Below are 22,823 nucleotides of genomic sequence, written 5' to 3'. Positions count from 1 at the left end.
AATCGTAAACATGCTATTGTAAATGTAACCATCGTTTCCTAACCATTGCTACATTTCAAAACATATACTCATTTCAAAACGTATAGCCCTTATATATTAAGGTAACAGCTTCAGTTTTTCTATAATAAATGCTTTAACTAGATAGAAACCGTAAAACTAAGAAAACCTACTTGACGCGCTGAGCATTTGGCGTGTCAAGTAGGTGTTCTTGAACCGCTCAATAGGTGTTCTTGAACTCCACTTGAACCGCTCAGCCAGAATTTGTATTTCCCACCGTAGACCAGAAAATGTGAATGCTGGCTGAGTGGTTCAAGTGGGAATGACGATGATTGTAACTCACGAAAATGTTCTTCAAAGTTGCGTGTACAATCGTACACGCCATGTCGCAGTACCCTGCAGTACCCAGCTATAATGTGATAACAACCTAAACTTTGACAGTGCAACCTGAAGAGTGCTGTTGGCGAAGATTAATGTAATGTTCGCTGTGTGAAAATAGAGCACACCCTATTTCACGCTCTTTGGTAATTTTGGATCAACCAACCGCATGCAAGGATCAAGGGCTGGGTGCATACAGTGCAAGCGACAAAATTATGCTGATGCTTTTGATGCAATCGGGAAGTGGTTGCTGGGTAAAACGTTCACCTAAAATGTGTCTGTCTCGAAAGAGTAATGACTGCAGTTACCACTTACCTTCAGTGGCTAATATCTTGAGGAATGGTCTTAAATAGTCACTGTGATTCACAGTCTTCATCGGTCGTCATCGTGCCGGTTCCAGTGATTCACAGTTCCTTGCTCCAGTCAAATTCATTCCTTTCACGTGAATGTTGCTTTACTTCCCCGCATACTTTCTTTTGCTCCTTTTCCTGTCTGTCGGTATTTGCTCAGTTGGTAGTTTTGTTCACTGGTTAACAACTGCATGCTTCAGATGTCCAGCCAAATTGCACTTTCTCTTAGAGGTGCCTTGCAACACTGCCAGTAAAGGCTTCACTCCTACCGTTGTGCCTGGAAGCACTTCAATAGCTTTTTTTTGTATCGCAGCACAGAGCAACACTGTGGGATTTGCTTGTCTGGGGATTTGCTCTTGTTGCGACTTTCTTTTAAGATGCCGTCGAATGCGTTTATTGCTGCAACTGAAAGGAGGCCTGCAAGTGCCCACGATATGGATTGAGGGATGTCGCTCAAGCATGCAAAGGAAGTCCACACCAAGAAAGGGGGAAAAACCTTTTGAGCGAGTTTTAAGTTATCCAATGCGTATAGAGCAGAGATATTTGGCTTGGGCACTTCATGGGTACCTAATCTTAGTACCGAACATGTTTGATGACTGTCTTAAAAGAATTTCACATTTTGAAAAAAACAAAAAATTGTTGCAACATTCCAGTGCAAGTAACCCTTTGTGCTGGAATGTTTTCCAATCAGGTAGGCTGCCCACTTTATGCTGCTTGCTTCCCATCTTTGAAGTGATGCAAGTTTTCACTCCAAGTTTCTGGTGAGCACTGGGAGTATGCATTGCTTGTATACTTTACTTTTTAGGGAAAGAGATAAGATGTTGTTAATCCCTTGCAATTGCTTCCCCAGTGCACACCTTTTCATGCTAATTCTCCATGGAAAATTGATTTTGTCACCTGGAGCTGCACCCTTTGTCACCAACCGTTGTAGGCTTCCACTTCTTTTAGTAATTTATGACCCATAGTGGAGCACTGTTTGACAGCCTGGCTGTTTGAATTCTTAGCTTTTTTTTGCAGTCCTTAATTAACCCTACCACTCAACCTTCTCTATTGTGTGAATGTGTTGTCATTTTTCTTTTTCCAATGTTCCTTTTAAAATCTCTTAACAAGGCAATATCATCCACAGATATAAACTGGCTGATATGTTCCTGATTAGCTTCCAGGAGTTTTACCCACCCAATTTTGTGAGCACATCCTCCAAGCAAGCTGTTCACCAAGCATGCAACCCACATTGTCCACTAAAGCTACAAATACCTTTGCAGAGATTGTCTCCTTGTCTAACGTCTTTTCTTGTAAATCGTGTTCTCACTCACTCTTCTTAAAACGATGGCATACATGTTATTTGTGCGTATTTGTGCATTGTATTATTTATAATTGAAGCATACTAGTACAAAGTGCACTGCTGCCACTTGGAATGTGTTCATAAGGAATTTTGCAATTGCGCTTCAATTTTATACACTCACTTTTACTTTCATCGTCTTCAGAGTATGAAAAAAAAAGAGGAGAGGAGGGAGGAAAGAAAAATTGTTTTTTGTTTTGATTAAAATGCTATATAGTAAAACCCCGTTCATTCGGATTTCACTGGACTGGAGAGAATATCCGAAGTGAGTGTTCGAGTTATTGCGTGTACAGTCATAACTGAAAAATGCTTCGCTCACAGTGCAGTGCAGACTTTATATGAACAATCTTCCCCTCCCCTTTTCCCCGTGCCCCACACCAGGGCCTATTGGCCTCCTCCTGTAATAAAGTCATCCATTCCATTCAACATCGCCAAACTTCAGAGAGAAATGCCCCTCAAAAACATTTTCTTTTTGTATTATGCCTATACATGTAGGTATAAAACCTTGGTCATACATCGTTTTTAAGGCTGATTCCAAACATGTTCTTAGTTTTTATGTAGCTTTATTAGTTTTTATGTAGGACAGCCCTCAACAGTACAATATAGGTCTTTTTGTGCACAGCTTTTTTCATATTAAATGTTTTAGAGCAGCTAGCAATAGCTCATTTTGCTGCTTAGGTAAGGCAGTATGTCGAAAACTACTTAAAATTTATCCAGATAATTCCTATACTTGTAAAGAAATTTCTGAATACAAATAGTATAAATTTTGGGCGCTATGAGTCAACAATTTAAATTTTTGCAAAAGCTGTATGAACGATACTGAAAATGGATTTAGATATCGACAATTGGCACACTTTGAAGAGACTGTGTGCAAAATTTCGTCCAAATGAGACCATTGGAAGTACTCGAAATGTGTTGCACAAAATGTAAACAGCGCTGAAAAGTACAAATGGAGAAAAATTATTTCGGAACTTTTTAAAGGTCCAGTAGAAACGCCGAAAACAGGTGCCAAAATGTGAATTTTTAAATTATTTTTGGCCTTAATGTGAAACTGCAAGTGGTGCTATGGGCTAGGAGAAGGCTTACTCTACCTCTTCGAGCAAACAGCAATGGCGGGTGATGCGGGCATTCTCGAGTTTCAGACAATCGAAAGTTGCTGATAGGCGACGGAAGTAGCACTTTCTCGAGCCACCAGGACTGAATAAAGTAGATTTTTCACTAACTCCTCATTCAAATTTTGCCTAGATCTTTTTTTATTTTACCGGCAATTTTACCGGCAAAATCTCAAAACTGAAAATTTGTGCGAAAAACTCGATTTTTCGAGGAGCACCTTTCCTTAATTTTTTTTTTTTTTGAAAAGTCAGGGATTGTCGTTTGTTTCGCGGAGGTGATGTGCGAGGAAATCACTATTTTGTGAACTTCCTGGAGGTGGTGCAGTCTGTGCTCACTGTCTGCCCAATATTTTCACCTTCGCTGCCAGATCCTTTGGTTCGTACTTTGCACTCTTGGCTGGTGTGGGAGAAGCCATCGCAGCGTCACTTGCACGCATGTGATGCGCACACACACGATGTAAAGAATGACACAGAGATGTTCAACATAAAAGAAAGAAAAAGAAAGTCAAATCCGTGTGGTCGCCGTGGTTGTTGGCTAGGCTGATGGCTGGCCACAGTGATGGGCATTCTGCCTTTCACTTGGCTGTGAACCAGTTCCATGCGTTCTCTTCTCTTTTAATTTTTAAATGCTCCTCCGAGATGTATACAAGCTCGTTTGCATCCCTTCCGAGTCTCAAAGTTTTTTTAGGTGCACCTTTGATTTCTGTTGCGAATCTGAATTAGCTGAGGTACGGCTGCGGCAGAGTGCGCTGCTGTTTCCCCACCTGAACTTGGTGTGGAGTCCAAATTAACCAAATTGTGGCTGAATCTGTTCAAATTCATGGGAGTTTTCAGCTATAGAACAATGCGGAATTTGTGTGGGACCTGACGCTGTGTCCGAAATAATCGAAATTCCGAATTAACGGGGGCCAAATTAGCCGGGTTTTACTGTATCTGGAAGGATGTTTATCTGGGTTCCCTGAGCCCACCAGTTTCACGGTGCTTTCATGACTGCTTAGGTCATCACTGCACCTAACCCGTTTTTGTGACCTATGACGATTCAGTATAAAAGTTTGTTATATTTTCTGGGTTTCCCCAGAAAATATCTAAACGATGTCTGGGTTTCTATATCTGGGTTTCCAGAAAATATCTGGGTTTCCCCAGAAGTCAAATGTGTGATTGGGATTCTGAAAATATAGAGGGAAGTGTCTCTTTTGTTATTTAAGGAACCACTAATTGATTTTACCTTGTTGCTCTTTCTCTGCTTGTTGCTTTTGGTGCCCTCTCAGCTGTCTACGTAGTATGTTTGGAACATTTAGTTCCTCTCAAGTCATCCTTAGGGAGTTAGCTTGGCATTTCCGTCACTTAGGTGAACCACATATAGCATTGCTGCACCTTTGATATTGGTCCACTTGAGAATTTTTTTTTTTGTGCCAGTGTTTCTCTCTGATAGTTTTTTTTTTTCTTTTGTAACTATATTATGTAGCAAGGTTTCTTTCCTTTCACATTGTACTTGATGCGGGGGTCACTGAAAAGGGGGCATCGTGTTTTGCTTTCAGTTGGATGTAGCAATCGATGGTGCTGACGAAGTCGACGCCAAGCTGACCCTGATTAAAGGCGGGGGTGGGTGCCTCTCTCAGGAGAAGATCATCGCGTCCTGCGCCAAGGAGTTTGTGGTTGTAGCGGACTACAGGTGAGAGACGAGTTCAACTCGCAGTGAATCCTTGTAATGGAGATAGGTAAATCTGGTTGCATGGCATAATGTGTAAGCCACAGTACTTCCCAGCCTGTTAGGTGGTTGTTCTAGTCGTACAGTATGCCCGGGCTTTTCAGAATTTGACAGTTTTTGTTGGATACCCTCCCTCCTCCCCTTTACCTGTCTGCCCAAAGAACTGTGTGATGAGGCTGATTTGTTGGCATCTTCAGGCAATGATTGAGACTTCAAGTTTTTGTACCGAATCCTTTGATTCCTCTGCTTTTCGGAAATCTTCTTGTGTCAACCAGCAAGTGTACTGTTGGAGCTTGACAACGTAAACGTAAGAGGTCTCTCCTGACCAAAGCTCCTTCAGTGTGGCCCTTACACATGTCTGCTGTACAGAAGATCAAACGGTGCAAAACTTGGACTAAGTTGAGGCATCTTGTGGTAAGAAAATAGTACTAGTTCTAAGTGTTGCTTCCAGTTTTTTTTAGTTGTCTGCAGAGGTGCGCAAATATCCGAAACCTCAAATACTTAATGAATAGTGGTTGCTATTTGATTTGTAGTGCAGTTTTACCCTTCTTAATATCTGAATTTTTGAATTTACGAATAGAGCAATAAAAGTTGGCTCTTCTGCACAGCATGCAAAATTTAAAGGGCCCATACAGACAACGCACAACTTCGTTGTCTTCAAAAGATTTCACCCTTTATAGCACGGTCAGTGTTTCATTTGCTGAGAAATTTAACATTAAAGCCAAAAATTTAATTCTCCAGCTACATTGCATGTTTCGTGATGTCAGCAATGGTGTATTTGAAGGAGGTATTTAAAATAGAGGGTATGGTGACTCCATGCAGCATCCAAGTGCTGCTATTCAACAGCAACCACACAAGGTGTCGCCTAATGCCTTTGGAAGACCGTCAGGTGGCACAGTGACGCTGCTGTGCCTAAAGCCATTAAAATCTGTTATGGCCCATGCCCTTTTGCCTTCTGTAAGTCAGGTGCGACATAAAACAGGTTTAATGAACTGACTTTTCTTTACTGATGTGTTTTGAGTGGGATAAAAAGCGGACTGCATTACAACTGCTGCGTTAAAAGTATCCTATATAAAAAGCAGAACAACCAATTTATGGTCTCTACACTGCAAGCCACACCTGGTTCTGGTAAGCAGTCACGGTGCTTTTGGTATTAAAAATGAATGGGGCCTTCACGCTTGCAGTTTACACCCATAGCATAAGCTTCTTTGCTGTGTCCAGGGTATATGTGGTGCTTCAGAAGATCTCTTTTTCAGGAAAGACTCCTCCACCCTGGGTGAGAACTGGAAGAAGGGCATCCCCGTTGAGGTGATACCAATGTCCTACGTTCCTGTTCAGAAAAAGATCGAAAAGCTGCTCGGGCATAAGGCAGAGTTGCGGCAAGCTGCCAAGAAATGTGTAAGTCGACTTTTTAGCATCTCTGGGGGGAGCTTGTTGCATGTTCTTTTAATTAGTGAAAAATGCAGCTTTACAATTTAGGATAAAATTAAGCCTGTATACTGGTTATTTTGCAGACAGATGAATAGCTTTGGAATCATTTTTTTTTAATCTTTTATGGGACCAGACAAACAAGAGCTAGGTGCGCACGCATGCCCACACAAAGTTGACAGTGCCAAGGTTTCTAAAGAACACAGGTTGCACTTGCCTTGCCATGTCCACTTTGTGTCCCTTTTGTCATCGTAACTGTTAGCTCAATTCAGAATGCAGTACCCACTCCGAGCTCTATTTGTTGTTCCTTTGAAAGGTCAACTGCACATAAATTGTCAATGCAGTGAAAAGTGCAAAGTTGTGTTCACTAGCAGCCAAGACCCAGCAGAACATGCGGAAATAGCGTCATTATATATTTGCATCGGAACACTTTCCAGAGAATTAAGATTGATGGGACACTGTAGTGCAGTGCGAGGGCCCTAAAAAATTTCCAATGGGAGAGTGGAATCTGTAAGCGATCACAAAAGCTCCACAGGTCAATTGGAATGGGCCACCACACAAGGCAATGCAGCAGGTCTTCCCAAAATACTGAAAAAGTTTGCATAGGTTTTTAATCGCGACTCGACTGCTGTCGCCACGCTTGAATTACTACGACAGGTTACAGCATTGTATTTTTTCTTCACTGTACAGTTTTTAAGCTTGGTATATTGTGGCTGTGCCTATAATAAGGATGCTCAGATATAAAAAATAAAAGGTGCACAGACGTCGTCACATCAGACGTCACAAGGCGTCTTCACCATCAGTTATCACAGAATTCCCATTACAACAAACAAAGCTGGGGACTTTATAAGACTCCATGTCCTGTTTCTACCTAAGTTCAGGGATAACTGCCCTAGTTATGATTGATTGGGGCTACCATCTTGACAAGAGCACTGGCACTTGTAAACCAGCTATGCCCACGCATAGAGCTCTTTTCTAGACACGTGACATTTACACGTGGAAGTACAAAGAAGTATGAACAGAGCACACAGTTGCTGCTGCTATGCTGCAGGCCCCCATCCCACTTGAATCGGTGCAGTAGCAAGAACCACCTAGCCTGCAAAAGTAATTAGTGGGTGCCATTTTATTACTATTTTAAATGAAGGCTCGTACTTTGCCCTTTGGCTTGTGAGACCCTGTCAACGTGTTTCTGCTTTTATTTTTTTTCCCATCAACACACTAACCACCTCTCACTAATCTCCACTACTGGCAAGTTGATGCTTTTGTGACCTTCAAACTCAGTGCTTCAGGGAGGTGGAAGTTCCCCCTAATTCGCAACCTTTGCATTGGAATATAATCTGTCAATAGTCTTTCTAGCCTTGCTGCAGTACTCACAGGCCTCATCCAGTTGCAAGTATTGGTCATGGAGGTTCATGTCCTGAGGTGGCCAAATCAGGCCTCGCACGGCCTTTTGGTGTTCTCATTAAAATTTTATGTCCTGATATCTTGTGTGCCTTATGTAAAAACTTCATTACCTCCTCTGTTTCCCACCCTTTCCACCTACCTAACTACCTCTCTATCTTCCGCTCGTTTTTTTTTTTTTTTTTCACCGCTCTGGATTGTTTATTTGCACTGTGAGTTCCGTGCTTCGTCATCAGCTTTTTAGTCCTTTTCCATGAATTGCTTGTCTATGCTTTTCACATACAGGTTTACTTGGGCATTTTCTATACCCATTTCTTGTCACGCTACAAAGAGGGGTACAGCGCAACACTGACGAAACACAAGAAGAAAGTGACAACCACGAGTGCTGACTTAAAATTGACTTTTTATTTTTTGACGTGGCACATATATACATATATATATTTTCTGCACGTCATATATATGTATATATATATATATATATATATATATATATATATATATGAATATATATAAATAAAAATTCAGTTGTAAGTCAGCGCTTGTGGTCCTCACTTTCTCCTTCTTGTGTTCCATCTGTGTTGCACTGTTCCCCTCTTTGTAATTATGCACCAACTTGCCCAAGCTTTAACCATTGCCATGCTAGCTTCTAATCCCCTTCTCAAAGCACGTTTTTCTTCTGCACTTGGCCTAGCTCGTCCCGCCTTGTACTATATTATTCATAGCCTTGCTACTATAAACACGCAATGCTGATCTGCCTGCAGCTGGCTCCTGAGTAACTTGCAGACCTGCCAGTTTCCCTAATTTTAAGGACTGTGGCATTCAAAAAAATGCATGCTGACAGTTACTCCTTTGAAATTTATTATGCTACCCACATTTACTGCCCCCTGAGAGTGACATGTTATAGTGCGTGCCGTTAGGTAGGTGCACCCACCTTGTGAAAATCACATCTTTCATGGTGAGGCCTGTCAATCAAGTTCACAAAGAAAAAAAAAAAATGTCGCAGGCCCAAGAGTTTAATATGGAATGTTGTTCTGCCAGCATATGAAGCCTCTCAATCGAGGTCACAACGTGAAAGAATGCTATGCGAGCAAAAAAGCAGCATTGCAAGGCAACGCCCAGGGGCTTGTGGATGGGGCTGCAGGTGGGAGCGTTCCAATTAGAGGTGTGCACGGGCTCGGGCCACCCAACTTACTTATCACCCGGACCCGGATCGGACTTGGGCCGAAATGTAAATGCTTCGGATGGGCCGGGCCGTCCTGAAGGCCCGGGCTGGCCCGGCACAGTGAAGCAATACTTAGGTTTTCTATGATATCACAGGAACTACATGTTGCTGACGCGGTAAAAGCACAAGTCAGGTTTCTTTTTACATTTACGGGACTTGTTGTTAGGCCCTAAGGCACATGTGGGCGTATGATGGCACGCCGGTAAGTGTGAGAGATCTGCAACTACATGTCTTGGGATGAACTGAGCAACACATGCGGCTCAGCGACACATTGCCTAGGGAAGTACAACAAATGACAATTCAGCGTGACTAGTTTCCACCTCTAAGTTCAGGCGAAAACAAATTTTCAAGATGGAACACTTTGGACTGCAGACACTGCCAGAGAAACCTGCGTCTCCATCTGTTTTCTGTAGCAGTGCCCTATTCAGAGTGGCGTTTCCTTCTCTGAGCCAACAAAAGTGAAGCTGTCAAAGACTGAGGTGACAATTCAACTTTAGTTTTGCTCTTTGTTTCGGCGGGAAAACATCGTGGCGAGCGTAGCTGGTGGTAGGAGGTGGCCTGTGCCCTCGGGCGCCGTGGCTGGCAGACGAAGACGAAAGGAAAAGCGCAACAGGGGAGTAGGGTGGTTTAAATGCGCCAATAGCCGCCTAAACAGTAACACTTAATATGATTGAAACTTTGTAGATAAGCGATATGAGTCGGTATAGAACGTAGTGAAGCGGCAACGATAACCCGCCGCGGTGGCTCAGTGGCTAAGGCGTTGCGCTGCTGAGCACGAGGTCGCGGGTTCGATTCCCGGCCGCGGCGGCCGCTTTTCTGATGGAGGCGAAAAGCAAAAACGCCCGTGTGTACGAGATTTCGGCGCACGATAAAGATCCCCAGGTGGTCAAAATTAATCCGGAGCCCTCCACTACGGCGCGCCTCATCGCCTGCGTTGCGTCGGCGCGTTAAACCCCACAATCAATCAAATCAATCGAAGCGGCAACGATAAAATGTGCATAAATGCACGCGTGTACTTTGCGTCTCGATAAAAAGAAGGGACCGAGTCTGACAGCCCTATATACTCTTGAGAAAAGGAAACGTATACTGATGAAACAACAAAGCAAGTACACACCCTGTTTAAACAAACACGAACCGGCTGGTCCCCTGGCATACAGGTTCCATTTCTGGATAGCAATCGCAAGAATCAGGTTCAAATGCCCAAGGTGCCATTCTATTTTAATTGCTTGTTTTAATTCATTTATGGAACATTATGAAATTCTACACGAAATGCCAGGTGGTTTTGTTCCCGTTAGGTGGGCTCCGGCTCTTTTTTTTTAATTTTCAGTGGTTTGGGCCATTTCGGTTTCGGCTACTTTTCTTGAGTATTTTTCAATATTACCATGAATTTGTCTGTGGTTGGGGGGTTTTTCGTTCATCTTTTTTTTTTAGGTTGGGCGGTTCGGTCACCTAGGCGTTATGTCGGTTTCAATTGTTTCGTATGTAGCTGAGCGAAGGACAGCTGTGGTAGGGATATGTGCATGATTGTTATGTTTAATTGGGGTTGTTTTGCTCGTTTAATGTTGGTTTTGCCTGTTATCATTTCCCTTAAAATGCATTTTACCGCCTTTAGGTATCTTTTGCGTTCAAACGTGCCCCAATCAGGCGCGGGCCCCTACGGTATTTGGGTTGGAAACATGCAGCCGGGCCGGGCCGGGCCCGGGCCATAAGGTTAAGGTCTCGGGCCGGGCCGGGCCGGCCCGTCGGCCTTCTTCGTCGAATTGGGCCGGGCCTACTGCGATAAGCACCGGGCCCGGGCTGGGCTCGGGCCCAAATTTTCGGCCCGTGCACAGCTCTAGTTCCAATGACCGTGACTGTTACGATGCTTTACTTTGCCACTACAGGTATGCTCTTTGCTCAGAGGTTCTTCAGGGTTCACAACATTTATTTTCAAGATAAGCTTCATGAGCTTCACGATGGGCCGTGAGAGGGAGGTCATTCTCCATCTCCCCTTCCATAGCAGTGTTTTTGGCTAGGACCACGGAGCAAGAACAAGACAAGAGGGGAAATGAGGCTTCCTAGCGCGGCCAGATAATGTCACAAGCGCTCGTCATGGATTAAGCTAGCAGCATGTGCCGTGGGTGATGAAAAACTGCGCGGCCGCCGCGATCGGCATTTCACTGCGCAGCCACGAAATGAATTGCAGTCGCTATCATTTTGTCCATTAGGTGCCGCTACCCCCTCTCCTGCACCATCACAGCAACAAAGCTTTGCAGCCCGCCTTGGTTATCATTTTGACATTATCTGGTCGCTCGCCCATGCTTGCCACAATTGGCCGTTTCCCTCCTATATATTCTTGCTCCACGGCTAGGACACCCCCCTGGTGCCAGATATTCACAATGGTTTCAGGCTTCACTACATCCCATGGGGTCTTGAGCTTATGAAAGCACAACCTCAAATAGACAAATTGCGGTTCACTATTTTCTGCGCAAGCAATCAAGGTTCTACAAATTCACTTGTGTGATGTGCCTTAACAGTGACAATATTTTTTGCATCCAAAGGCTGTATTTCGGCTGTAATGTTGGGTTGCAGAAATTTTAGTGCAAGGCTTTCAAACCTGCACCAATGAAGTGAAAGGATGCATTGTCTAGGAATTGCTCTTCTCCCTGTTTGTCGTGCTTTTGGCATGCTAACAGCACATATTTTTTGCCCTACTCTACTTTCTTTACATTACACTGCAACACTCACTGTCAATAAACGTAAACATGTATTTCCTCTTTTTGTGTGTTTGTATGTGTGTGAGCGAGAAAGCATCAGTGCCCGTAATAATGGAGACACAAATAATGGGTGCATTTACAAATTTTGTCCCCTAAAAAGATTTCATCAACATTGTTAGATGTCCGTTTAGCAGGACGTGACTATAGTGGCTACTTGTTCGGCAAACTTCAGCGAGTTGACTCGGTTAAAAATGTCTTCGTAGCTGTTTGCAACCAACCGATTGGCCTTTGCTATGTTTGTGTTGTCAGTATAAACGGCTTTATTGCAGCAAGTTTCAGCCGAGTACTGATAAACCTCAGTTCAGTTCATTATGAACTGAATTAGTGAAATTGGCTATGTAACAAACTCTTTTCTTTTTGAAATTTTGGCTGCATAGGAACACAAATTTCCATTTAACAGAAATGATATTTGCAATTGAACAGAGGTTTTTGCTGTAGGTATGACTTCTTAGCAGTGATGTTGAAGTGTACTTTGCATTTCATGGCCGGTGTACAGTCATGAAACATGAAGCTGCACATGTTTTGATTAGGTCTGATGTCTGATGAGATTTTGTTGAGAAAAATAATTTTTTTCTTCTGCTTTGAATGGTTGAAAGCAGGCTGAGAGTAGCTATTGAAAACAAACAGACGCGCATGATGCACATTTTTTTTTTTTCTGACAGATATGTAATTATTTGCATGCATGTAGTGTCATCTACTGTACAACTTTCATGTCACCATTAGGTTAGGTAGTGTGCCGTCAGTGCACTCTTATTGACGTTCATGGGCTTAAAAAATCTTGGTGCATTTTGGTTTCCATTATAACTGGCATTCCCACGACGCTGTAGTGAGCACATAGGCTGCGACCCAAAAAGAGAAGAGTGAGTGAGTGAAATCTTTATTGACAACAACAGGTGCAGTTCTTAGGGCACCCGCCCGGTGGAGGGGATCCCTAGTCCGGAATTCCCTGGCTGCGGCTGGCTGCGCGGGCACTTTGCACCAGGTCAAGCTGGAACGTAGGGCCCTTGCTGGTCAGCCGCGCCATCCACTGTTGTATGGACGGGTTGGGGATTGGGTGCAGGTCCGGTGTTTTTTGGCACTCCCACACCTGATGGTATAGGATACCGGGCGCTGGGCAGTAGTTGCAGGTGGCTTGATAATCTGTTGGATAAATGGCATGAAGAAGGGTACAGTGTGGAAAGGTTGTAATGTTGAGACAGTGTCAATACTATCAAAAGAAAATTTTTCAGTAGAACGGCAGTACAGGTGGGGACCTCTTTCATGTCTCAAAGTGCAAGCTTTTCCCACCTTTTTTTTTTTTTCACCATATTGTTGCTTTATTTGTTCACAGGCAGACATATTCAGCAGATGCACGGGGCTTTGATTTCTTTAATTTGCAGTGTCCCTAAGTATAGGACTCCTGTCTGGACATCAACTTTGTGTAATTGCAGTTTATCTTTCTGACAAAATGAACATAACTGTTCTGAACTGAATAAGCACAGGTGCAGCTGCTGTGCAGCCCATTTTGAGCACACCAAGTTGTGTCGTGGGGAAGGAAAAGAAGTGCGTGAAAAGCTAGCTTTTAGGTCATGGAGGAGGCTGCAGTCAGTCGTGAGAACTCGTTTTCCTGTTGCGGGTCTGCAGTTGACCGTACTGCTAGTAGACCGTACTGGCATTAAGAACTAGCAGACGTTTATCTTGTCCTTTTACTAGATATGAACTTGAACTAATGTGTGCATGAACTACTTTGCTTTTGCCAATGGTGTTCACTTGATGCAGTTTTACAGTGACTTGGGTGTTGGGCTGTTACGCACGACCTTATGGGTTCGATACTTGGCAATAGGGGCTAACGTTCAAAATGAAAAGAAGGAAGCACCTTCTGCAGAATCGCAACCCACGGTATAGGCAAAGAAATGTAAATGTGTCTGGTGGGCCTGAAGATAGAGTGAATATAGCTAACTATACTCGGTGACAACTTAAGAACGGCACCGGAATTTGCCAGTGTGCCTTATCACCGTAGCCGGATGTTTCTCCGCGCGGCGCAAGTAGGGCGTTACTGAGAATATTTTGAACATGGTGTGAGCCGTTCCCGTGATTTTTTGGACTTAATATGCTTATAAACGACTCCAGTGACGACAAACAAACTGCGTGAGACAAGGCAGACGATATCACGCATTCATAGCAAACCCCTTTCAAAACGCGTGCGCACTGACGTCACAGGTCCGGCGCTTTGGCGGAGTGATACACTACATGAGGTGGTGCCGTTCTTGAGTTGTAACCGAGTATAGTAGGCATTCATTTCATTGGTCAGTTCTTGTGAACAGCTAGTAAAACTGATTTGATTGTCGTATGTTCGGTGTAAAACACTTCTGCCATTGTTTTACTTGTTTTCTGCTGGTAAATGCGTCTTGTTAATTTTCACTGCCCAACTTGCGGTTGACTGGATGTTATACCATCTCTGGCTTTGACGTCTTGTTTTCTTGATCTCAAGGGACCTGTTGTAACCGACAATGGGAACTTCATACTTGACTGCAAGTTCACTCCGCAGACAGACTGGGCAGCATTAAACACTGCTCTGAAAATGATTCCTGGTGAGTTGGGCTGTGTTATTTCCTTCCGTTGCGATGCAATCCAGGCACACTTATTGTGTTTCAAGTGTATAAATAGGATCCTATGTTTTCAGATTATCGCATATTAATATTTAGGGTGCTAAATATCTGATTCTACTTTGAAATGTGTTTTTGAAAGCGAAGCTTTGAGCCCTTCACTGACGTCGTCTGTAGTCTACCCAAAATGCACAGGAAAGCCAACTTTGTTCGAGGATGATGATAATCATGGGTGAAGTACGTTTCCCTTGTTCAGAGTTGAACCTGGGTCCCTCGTGTTATAAAGCAAACGTCCATCCAATTGCACCATTCCAGCACATTCAAGCAGTTTGGGTTCGGAGAGCGGTGCATGGACATGCAAAATTAGACAGAAAATGCACCCCCTCTGTCTAAAGACAATGATGGCTAAATGCTAGGGAAAGCCATGGAATACGCGTATCGGTAAAGCACTAGAGAGTGCAATCGCAGGGCAGTAAACCATCTCGACAAGAAATACCTCATGTGTACGGTAAGTCAGCCTACAAGCTGAACAATTAGGGATCTCATTCCAAGAAACGTACAAAACCAGGGTGGAAGATATTGTTGCTTCCTGGGACTTGCCCTCAGTGGCTTGCGATGTGTTCCTTAAAAATTTTAGCAGAAAGAATGCGCCCAGAGAAGTGTTTTTACAACATTTTTTTTTATTTACAGGACAAGTACCCATACAATTGTTCTCACTCAGTTGCCTCACAGTCTGTTACCGCTGTGTCATGTGCCGCTCACGGGCCGAACTTTAACAGCACAACAACAATGAACATTAACACCAGCATCTTTATGGTGGAAGCACAGGGAATTTTACTTGCAGTAACCCACATTATAAAACCCAAAACACAACAATCAATTTTCTTTACAGACGCTTTGAGCATTGTCACAGCGTTGAAGACAGGGAGAGCTAGTACAAACATGGTAAATAACCTCATCAAATCGATAGTGTTGGCCTATTCTGACAACATCGAAATAATAGTTTGCTGGGTGCCTGGACACAGTGACATTCTGGGGGATGAAATTGCTGATAGATTGGCTGGTAAGGCAACACTCTGAAGTGGCATAGACATATTGCAGGTCCCATACCACGACATGAAGCCAATTCTACAAAGAAAACTCCAGTAACAAAGGCAATGGGAATGGGACAAACAAATCCTTAACAAATTAAATTTAATAAAACCACAGTTGGGTCAATTTACCACAGAAAAACCAAACAGATTTCTTGAAATATCTATGTGCAGACTGAGAATTGGCCACACGTATGGTACTCGTTCTTACCTATTAAAAAGCACACAACCACCAGTATGCAACAGATATGGAGGTCAGCTCTCAGTTCTCCATATCTTAATAGGATGTTCAGGATTTGAGGACGTTAGACTTTCCCGAGATTTATAAGTATGCCATACCCCTACACCCATCGCTATTTTTAGCAGATCATCTTAGTTTCCCATGAATCACCTTTTAGCTTACATTCAAGATATTGGATTTTTAAAACTTATTACTTACTACGCTCAATTCCAAGATGATATACACCAGGATTTTCACGTTTTTTTATAACGTTTTAGTCTGAGGGCCTTTTACAACCTCATGCCAATGATTTATTTTTTAGTTTCACGTACTTTCCAATTGTGTTTTACTGACTGAAAAACCACTCGCTCTGACATGGTGCTCTTTGGCCTCGATGCCCTTGTGCCATAAACAGGTACATACACACAAGGTGGTGTGATGTGGGTCCGCTTGCTTCTGGGTTGGTATGTTTGATGTTGGAATTTGATTACGGAAAGCTTTGCCCCATTACTGTCATTTCGACAGATGGGTAGTCGATTTATTAAAGGCCAATTGCATTCAAAATTTCACCCTCTTGAAAAAATTATGTCTGTATAAGCCCAGTTTCTGAAATGGATTAAACTAGCAGCAAGTACGCTGAAATTTCTTCGTCGTAACTGACGTTGCACAACTGGGGTAAGTTCACACACGAAGGAGCGGAGATGAAGCGATGTTGTCAAAATCACTACCGGTGTCCAATGTCCAGAGGAGCTGCGCGTGCATCTAAATGAACTTATGATGCCTGAACTCTCACAGCTGTTTCAACAATGCAATAAATTACGCATTAAGATTGTGTTGTGGGAGCTCACACGGTGAGCTCACACAAAAAACATTGTTTTACATGCATGCCACTGGTGCCTGCGAACCACCTTGCTTCAGACAGTCGTTGGTCAAGCCACTTGAAGCCTAGGATGCTGCGAAGCTTAGTTAGGAGTTCTGCCACCAGATGTCCTTTCAATCAAAGGTCTACGCGCGGCGCCACAGCGCCACCAACTGTATTTGACAGATTTTTGGGCAGCTGTGTCCACACCGAAAAGTGTACCTTACACCGTGCTACCGATGTCTTCTTATTTTGACTAGGATTACTGGGGTTTACTGGGATTACTTTACCTACAGAAATCAAATATATTAACTAGGCCTTAGTAACAGGGACTCTAAGATGGCCAGGATAGCCTGCAAGTGAAAGCCCATTGCACTGTTTAAAGACTTTCAGACATCACAATGCTAACCCGTGTTCTCTTAATTTCCTTCAAAGATTCTGTCTGCATCTGATGTCTGGAAGTCTTCTACAACAGTGCAACAGAATTTCACTTGCGGTCTATCCTGGCCACCTTCAAGTCTTTATTCAAGTCTTGTTAAAATACTTGAATGCTGTAGGTCAAGTGTGCACTCATGATCCTGGCAAAAATAAAAAGAAATTGGTAGTTTTTCTTATGTCCCATATAAAAAAAAGAACACTAGAGGTCTTTAAAAAGAACTTTCCAATTTGGGCATCAATTTATCAGGAACCAGTGACTCTCGTCTTGGGATCTATGACAATACAAAACTTTGCTTTCTTATGTAGAGAGCGTTGAGTGAGGCAGCTTGAGCGCGACCACCTTACTGGGATATATTGAAAGAGAAGCACACACCAGGATGGAGTTAGCCCCATGTCAAGGCGCTGTTCAAAAGCACCTTTCCCGTGCTGCTTATCCGCACATCACCAAAGCCGTGTAAGAAAGCCCGTCGACGAGAGCTGGTGCATGTTTTCAAACTTCAAAATAATTTAAAAATTTATTCGAAAGTTTTGAGTAGTGCTATTCGATTTGAAGCCAAATCAAATACTGCGCTATTCACTTCAGTATTCGAAAGTTTCGAATATCTGCACACCCCTACTCAGAAGTTGTGCATCTTGCACAACTTGTCTTGGTCGTCTTGCACAACTTGACACTGGTCTTGAAACAACTTCTTAATTTTCAAGTCAACTTTGTGAAACTTGTCAGCCTTGCTCTTCTTACCCGCTGATTTCAAATATGCCATCATTTTTTCAGTTGGTCGATTAGTTCCCAAGAGAATTAGAGATAATTAATCATTTTTGGTCAAACATAGACAAAACAGTGTTGGTCATAAAACTGTTATCTTTATATTTTCCAATACTATGAACCTTGGAGAATGCAATAATCAAAGCAGTTCTTTGATGCACTGCTTAGAACTAATTTTACAGCTTAATATAACTTTGGCAGCTCTAGTGGCAAGGAACCGCTATACGCCTCGAGCTTCGCGATCGCTGCGCCGCCTGCCGCCGCTTCTACGCGGCGTTGACGGGATTTGCGCTGCGTGACTGATAGGGGCTCGTGCAGTGTTTTGGTTCTATTTCGCTTCTTTTCGCCTTTCCGCGCCGTAAAAAAACTTGTTATGGTGACGACTATAGGCAAAGAGTACGTTTAGGTCACTTAAAAAGCAGCTGCGTCTTCGTAGAGTACGCGATCGCCTGCAAGAGCTACCCGGGGACGCGGTTCTGCGCGCTTCGTCGCCGCTCTTCCGGGCGTCGGCGACGGCAGCAACATATCACCCATGTCACCTCCAAAACATCAGGCACAAATGAATTCGACTGACGCTTCGTTTAGATCTGATACTGGCACAATGCGAGGTTGGCGTCATTTTGCAGCGTGGACAACGAATGCGGCATCGTTTCGCATATATACGCCGCAGACAAATATGTTTCGGGGATGTGATTACCCAATCCCGGACAATAACGTATGCTTTTTGTAAGAATATAAACCATGCGAGAATGTAAAGTATATTCCAAGCCTGTGCGTTGTTAAATATGTGCCCACACACGCCATATAGCAAGAACCAAGGAAATGAAACCACAGAAAAATAAATGCTGTGCCAATGCGGAATTTAGAAACGTAATAGCTCTAACGGAAATGAAAAAAAAAAAAAACAATGCAGCTTCTGGCATGCTAAAGACGTTCGTCTAAACTTACGCCAGGTAGGTTTCACTAGACCAACTATACGCGAAACGCACTGCTATTTCGCGAGAAATCAGTGGGGGGGGGGGACGCCGTGTACAAATGCGGAGCGGAATCAAGCAATGAACGTTTTAGTAATCCCACACATAAATCTCGCGTTCACTTTCCTTTTGTTTTTCTACTTCAACGAAGAGCTGATCCTACGGCGGACGCATTTTTGGAAGTATACAGGGTAGGCTGTTCAACAAGCGATGAAATGTGTCGTTGGAAGAGTGTGGTATGTGATAAGGCCCTGTGATTTCAGTTTCTGGTTTATTCTGCAGGCTTCCTGTGCCATATGACGATATTTCGAAGAAGCATTTAGTCGCGGACGCGGATTATATTGTAAGCCTGTCTCCGCGCTGCTCGCAGAGGATATATGTAGCAGATGAAGGTCTGCGGGTGCGCACCTCACGACAAGACGACTCTGTCGTGTGCTGATCCCCGAGTATAATTATGCATTGTCCATCGTACTTTTGTTGAATATTTGCGAAATTAACACAGACTGGCTTGTAAATGGTGGTGATCAATATCTGAGGTATAATATTGGCAAACGTAACTGGTGTGCTGTCAGGTATGAGTGCTCCGCTGATTATGTAAGCGCACAAAACCGATTTAAATCGTAGTGTATAGCCGTAGCATGAACATCTGAGGAACCGGTGGTTACGGAGACACGGATAGTAAATTCAGGTCAGTGTAACTACAATCGGCTCCATCATACGCCGATTCCGCGACGCTGGCCTGTGACATACACCTGGGGCTTATACAGACCGAAAATACCACACTAAGATCGCGTCGGTAACATTTACACTCTCGTAAACACACCCCATTTGCGAGCAGAGTGACTGCTCCACACAAACATGAATTTCAAACGCTCACAAACGGTTAATCTCAGTCGTGAACGTGCCGCAAAAGCAGCGGCGGCACTGGGGAGCGGGGCGCGGACTCCCGCGCCTGCTTTCGAAACGGGCCGCTAGGGGGATTTCAGTGGCGCCCCTACAGGCCGCGCTCGAGGCGTATAAGTACCCATTTCACCAAAGTTTAATGAGCTGTAAAATTGGTTCCAAGTGATGCATCAAAAAACTGCTTCGATTATTGCATTACCAGGGTTCAATGTATTGGAAAATATAAAGATTACAGTTTTATGACCAACACTGTCTTGTCTATTGTTTGACCAAAAAATGACTAAATATTTCTAATTATCTTGGGAACTAATTGGCCAACTGAAACAATAATGGGATATTCGAAATCGGTGGGAAAAAAGCAGCAAGACTGACAAGTTTCACAAGGTCTACTTGTATGTATTGGTAACAACTCCTACCTGTATGTATTGGTAATTCAAAAACTGTATACATGAACTGTATTTTCATTGACATTTGTACTTTGATTGTTCCCCCCCCCCCTTATGTAATGCCCCGAGAGAGGCCTTTAAGGGTAAAATAAATGATGATGATGAAAAGTAAAAGAAGTTGTTTTAAGACCAGTGTCCCCCCTTAAAAACCAGCACCGAGAAAACACGGGAACATAGTCTTTGTAATGCATAAAAGCCAGCCATTTGACACACTGCAAGCAAGCACGCTCTTTATCTCACCTAGGACGGTCCTTACATCGTAGCATGCGTTTAGCAGTGTAGTGACCCCATGTGGGAGACCAGCGCATCAAAACTAGTTCTCCTGGTGTGTACAAGCACTTCAGCTGGGGTGACCGCAGGGCACAGAAGTTGGGATGCGGCAACATGCTGTGCAGCCAGCTAGCAGGTTTGCTTACTGCTCCCTAATTATGGCTCATTATCTGCGATATTTGTTTCTCTGGGGTTAGGGCAGAGATGCCTTCATTTGAAGAAAATAATAAATAAGGGTGCCATTAGGTAGGCACCAGCATCCCGCACCTCATTTGCTCGGTGCTTTGAGAACTGAGCACATGCAGCGATTCGTAAACATCTCATTATGGTTACTTGTGTGCAGGGGTGCAACAGCGGCAAAAACTCTGTGCCAATTATGCCATTTTGATACAATTTCATATTTTTGAGCCAAGTTGCACCAAAAATGCTTGACTAGGCACAAAATTTGTCAGTTTTGCTAACTGCCGCGAAGTATGAAGGGTGCGTTGGTAACCTGAGGTTTGTAGGTCATCAAATTCAATCTAGTTGCGCAGACAGCCCTTCATACACAGTCCATAGCCTATGCTGAAACTGTCGCTTTTAAGCGTGGGGTGACTTTAGTTTCGGCATAAATACAGTTTATGTACTGGTATGTACTTAACTGTTAAGCATGAGAAAAGGGCAGAGGCGTGATAGTGGGCACCAGTGCATGTACAAATGCAGCTTATCACCAACAACCCAATTTCGATAAACATCTTCAGCTGTCTGCTAGTATGCATGTCTGGAATAGCGCTGTTGGTGCTGCTGTAAACGTACTGAACGAGGCTAATAGGCGAAAAACGAAATGTGGAGCTCGCTGCTGCCTCCTTGTGCATGACTGCCAAGTGCACTGCAGAGGCTTGCAGTTACTAAAGCAGCTCGCCGTATCCATGCCTGCGGTCGCGAGCGGAGCTGGTGTGAAGAATTCTCCCGCAGTAAACGCACCCGTACAGTACATACAGCAAGTGCCCTCCCGGCAGTGACGGCATGAGCTTTATAGGCGATGCACTGCACAAAACTAGCAAGGAATTGGAAGTTTTGAGCAGACTCTTCGATAGCTTGGTGAACCCGAAAATCTCTCAAGGGAAAGCATTGATGTCATACCAATGGTGGTTGCACTGTCATGTATCTGCTTATAGTGAGCAGGTGGCATTGAAAAATAGTTTTTTCTCATTTGTATCTAGCATAGCCAGATGCTGCTCAGGTGGAAGAGCTATTTGTTATGCAACTAGGTTAGGGCTGGTCATTTATAAGGGCACTTTGGAGTTAATAAAAGTTTAGTTGGCAGTTTATACCACTTGCTTTTGTTTTGTGTCTTTTTTTTTTTTTCATTGCTTGACCTTGTAAATACTTTAAATCCCCTTAAGCATGTTTTAGATGAATCTGTTTTGCAGGTTGACACAAATTCACCACACCTTCCTGCTTCCTGCAGAACTCGTTGCTCACATTTGCAGGACCTTGTCCACTGAAGCTAAAGCATATCTGAACCAATTTTAAATTGATTGCACCTCTTTTGTATTAAACTGCTCCAAAGCTGGGATTTGGTTCCAAAATGAAGGTATCTTTTTCTTGTAGTCTGCTCCAAATTTGTATTTTCCTGCTCCAAAACCAAGATTTCCTTGCTCCAATAATTACTCCAAATCTAATTTGGGCTGTTGCGGCCCTGTGTGTGGCATTTTTTTTTTTTACAGCAGCTATTTTAGGATGGTGAGACTTTATCACTTGACTCTACTCGCAGCGGGAAAAATGTTAATATTCTGACATGTTGTGGGCTAGCTAAATAAATGCAGTAGTCATTCTACATACATATTGGCTGGCGTGTAATTTGTTTGGCTTCCGGAAAGAGTTGCAACATGTGCAGCATGTATATAATTGGGGTCACATTTTTTTCTCTCTCTTTTAGGTGTTGTCGAAACTGGTCTCTTTGTCGGAATGGCTCACAAGGCTTACTATGGTCTCAATGACGGCTCAGTGAATGAGAAGAAGCCCGCCTGAACTGTTACTTCGACTTTCTCTATTTTTGCTATTACTACGCATGTTGGGGTATTGAAGCTTTAAAAACAACCTTGTGGTACAATCCTTTCATTGCTGGCTAGTCCGCCTGAGAGAAATTTATGGGTATATAGTTCCTTGCTTTAAATTCTTCAGGGCAAAATAAATGCGTGTTTTCTATTTTGGCATTCTGTTTTGTCTTCATGATCACACTCATAACAAGCAGTTCATGCAGGACTTATTTGCAAAACCTTGATATCTTAAAATCACTTATGCAGATGCACACAATGGGATACTTTCTACAGAGAGGCTTTTGATGATAAACCACATAAAAATCAGCTCTATTCCTAAAAAATTAATGAAACATTCTGACAAGTGAACCTGTGTTTTGTGTGATTGTGTGATCGTACTTTCGCTTCCTTCAGCCCTCATTGTTTATCTAGTTGTTCTCTATTTATATCTTTGTTCAATCACCCATGATGGGAATATTCAAGATTAAGGCACATACTCTCACGCGTAGAATTGAAAGCTCTTTCACTAAGGCGGGCACGATTAGTAGCGCTCAAGTGGGGT

At 43.3% G+C, this 22,823-nt stretch overlaps 1 protein-coding gene across 1 annotated transcript in view; it reads left to right on the top strand.

Moving 5' to 3' along the window:
• Rpi (Ribose-5-phosphate isomerase) overlaps nt 1-22,430 on the top strand; it is a gene marked incomplete in the record, with an annotated part of 120,094 nt that extends 97,664 nt beyond the window's left edge. Inside the window, 4 exon segments of the mRNA XM_077687338.1 lie at nt 4,715-4,848; nt 6,141-6,282; nt 14,162-14,261; nt 22,162-22,430. Of these exon segments, the coding sequence (XP_077543464.1) occupies nt 4,715-4,848; nt 6,141-6,282; nt 14,162-14,261; nt 22,162-22,253 (468 nt within the window).
• Nucleotides 22,431-22,823: the final 393 nt, after the last annotated feature.

Source organism: Haemaphysalis longicornis, unplaced genomic scaffold, assembly GCF_048455015.1.
Source record: "Haemaphysalis longicornis isolate Haplotype H1 unplaced genomic scaffold, Haemaphysalis longicornis Haplotype H1 scaffold_1, whole genome shotgun sequence".
In the NCBI taxonomy this organism is placed as follows: Eukaryota; Metazoa; Arthropoda; class Arachnida; order Ixodida; family Ixodidae; genus Haemaphysalis; species Haemaphysalis longicornis.
The sequence above is the reverse complement of the archived record's forward strand: the minus strand, read 5'-3'. Positions and strand labels throughout refer to the sequence as shown.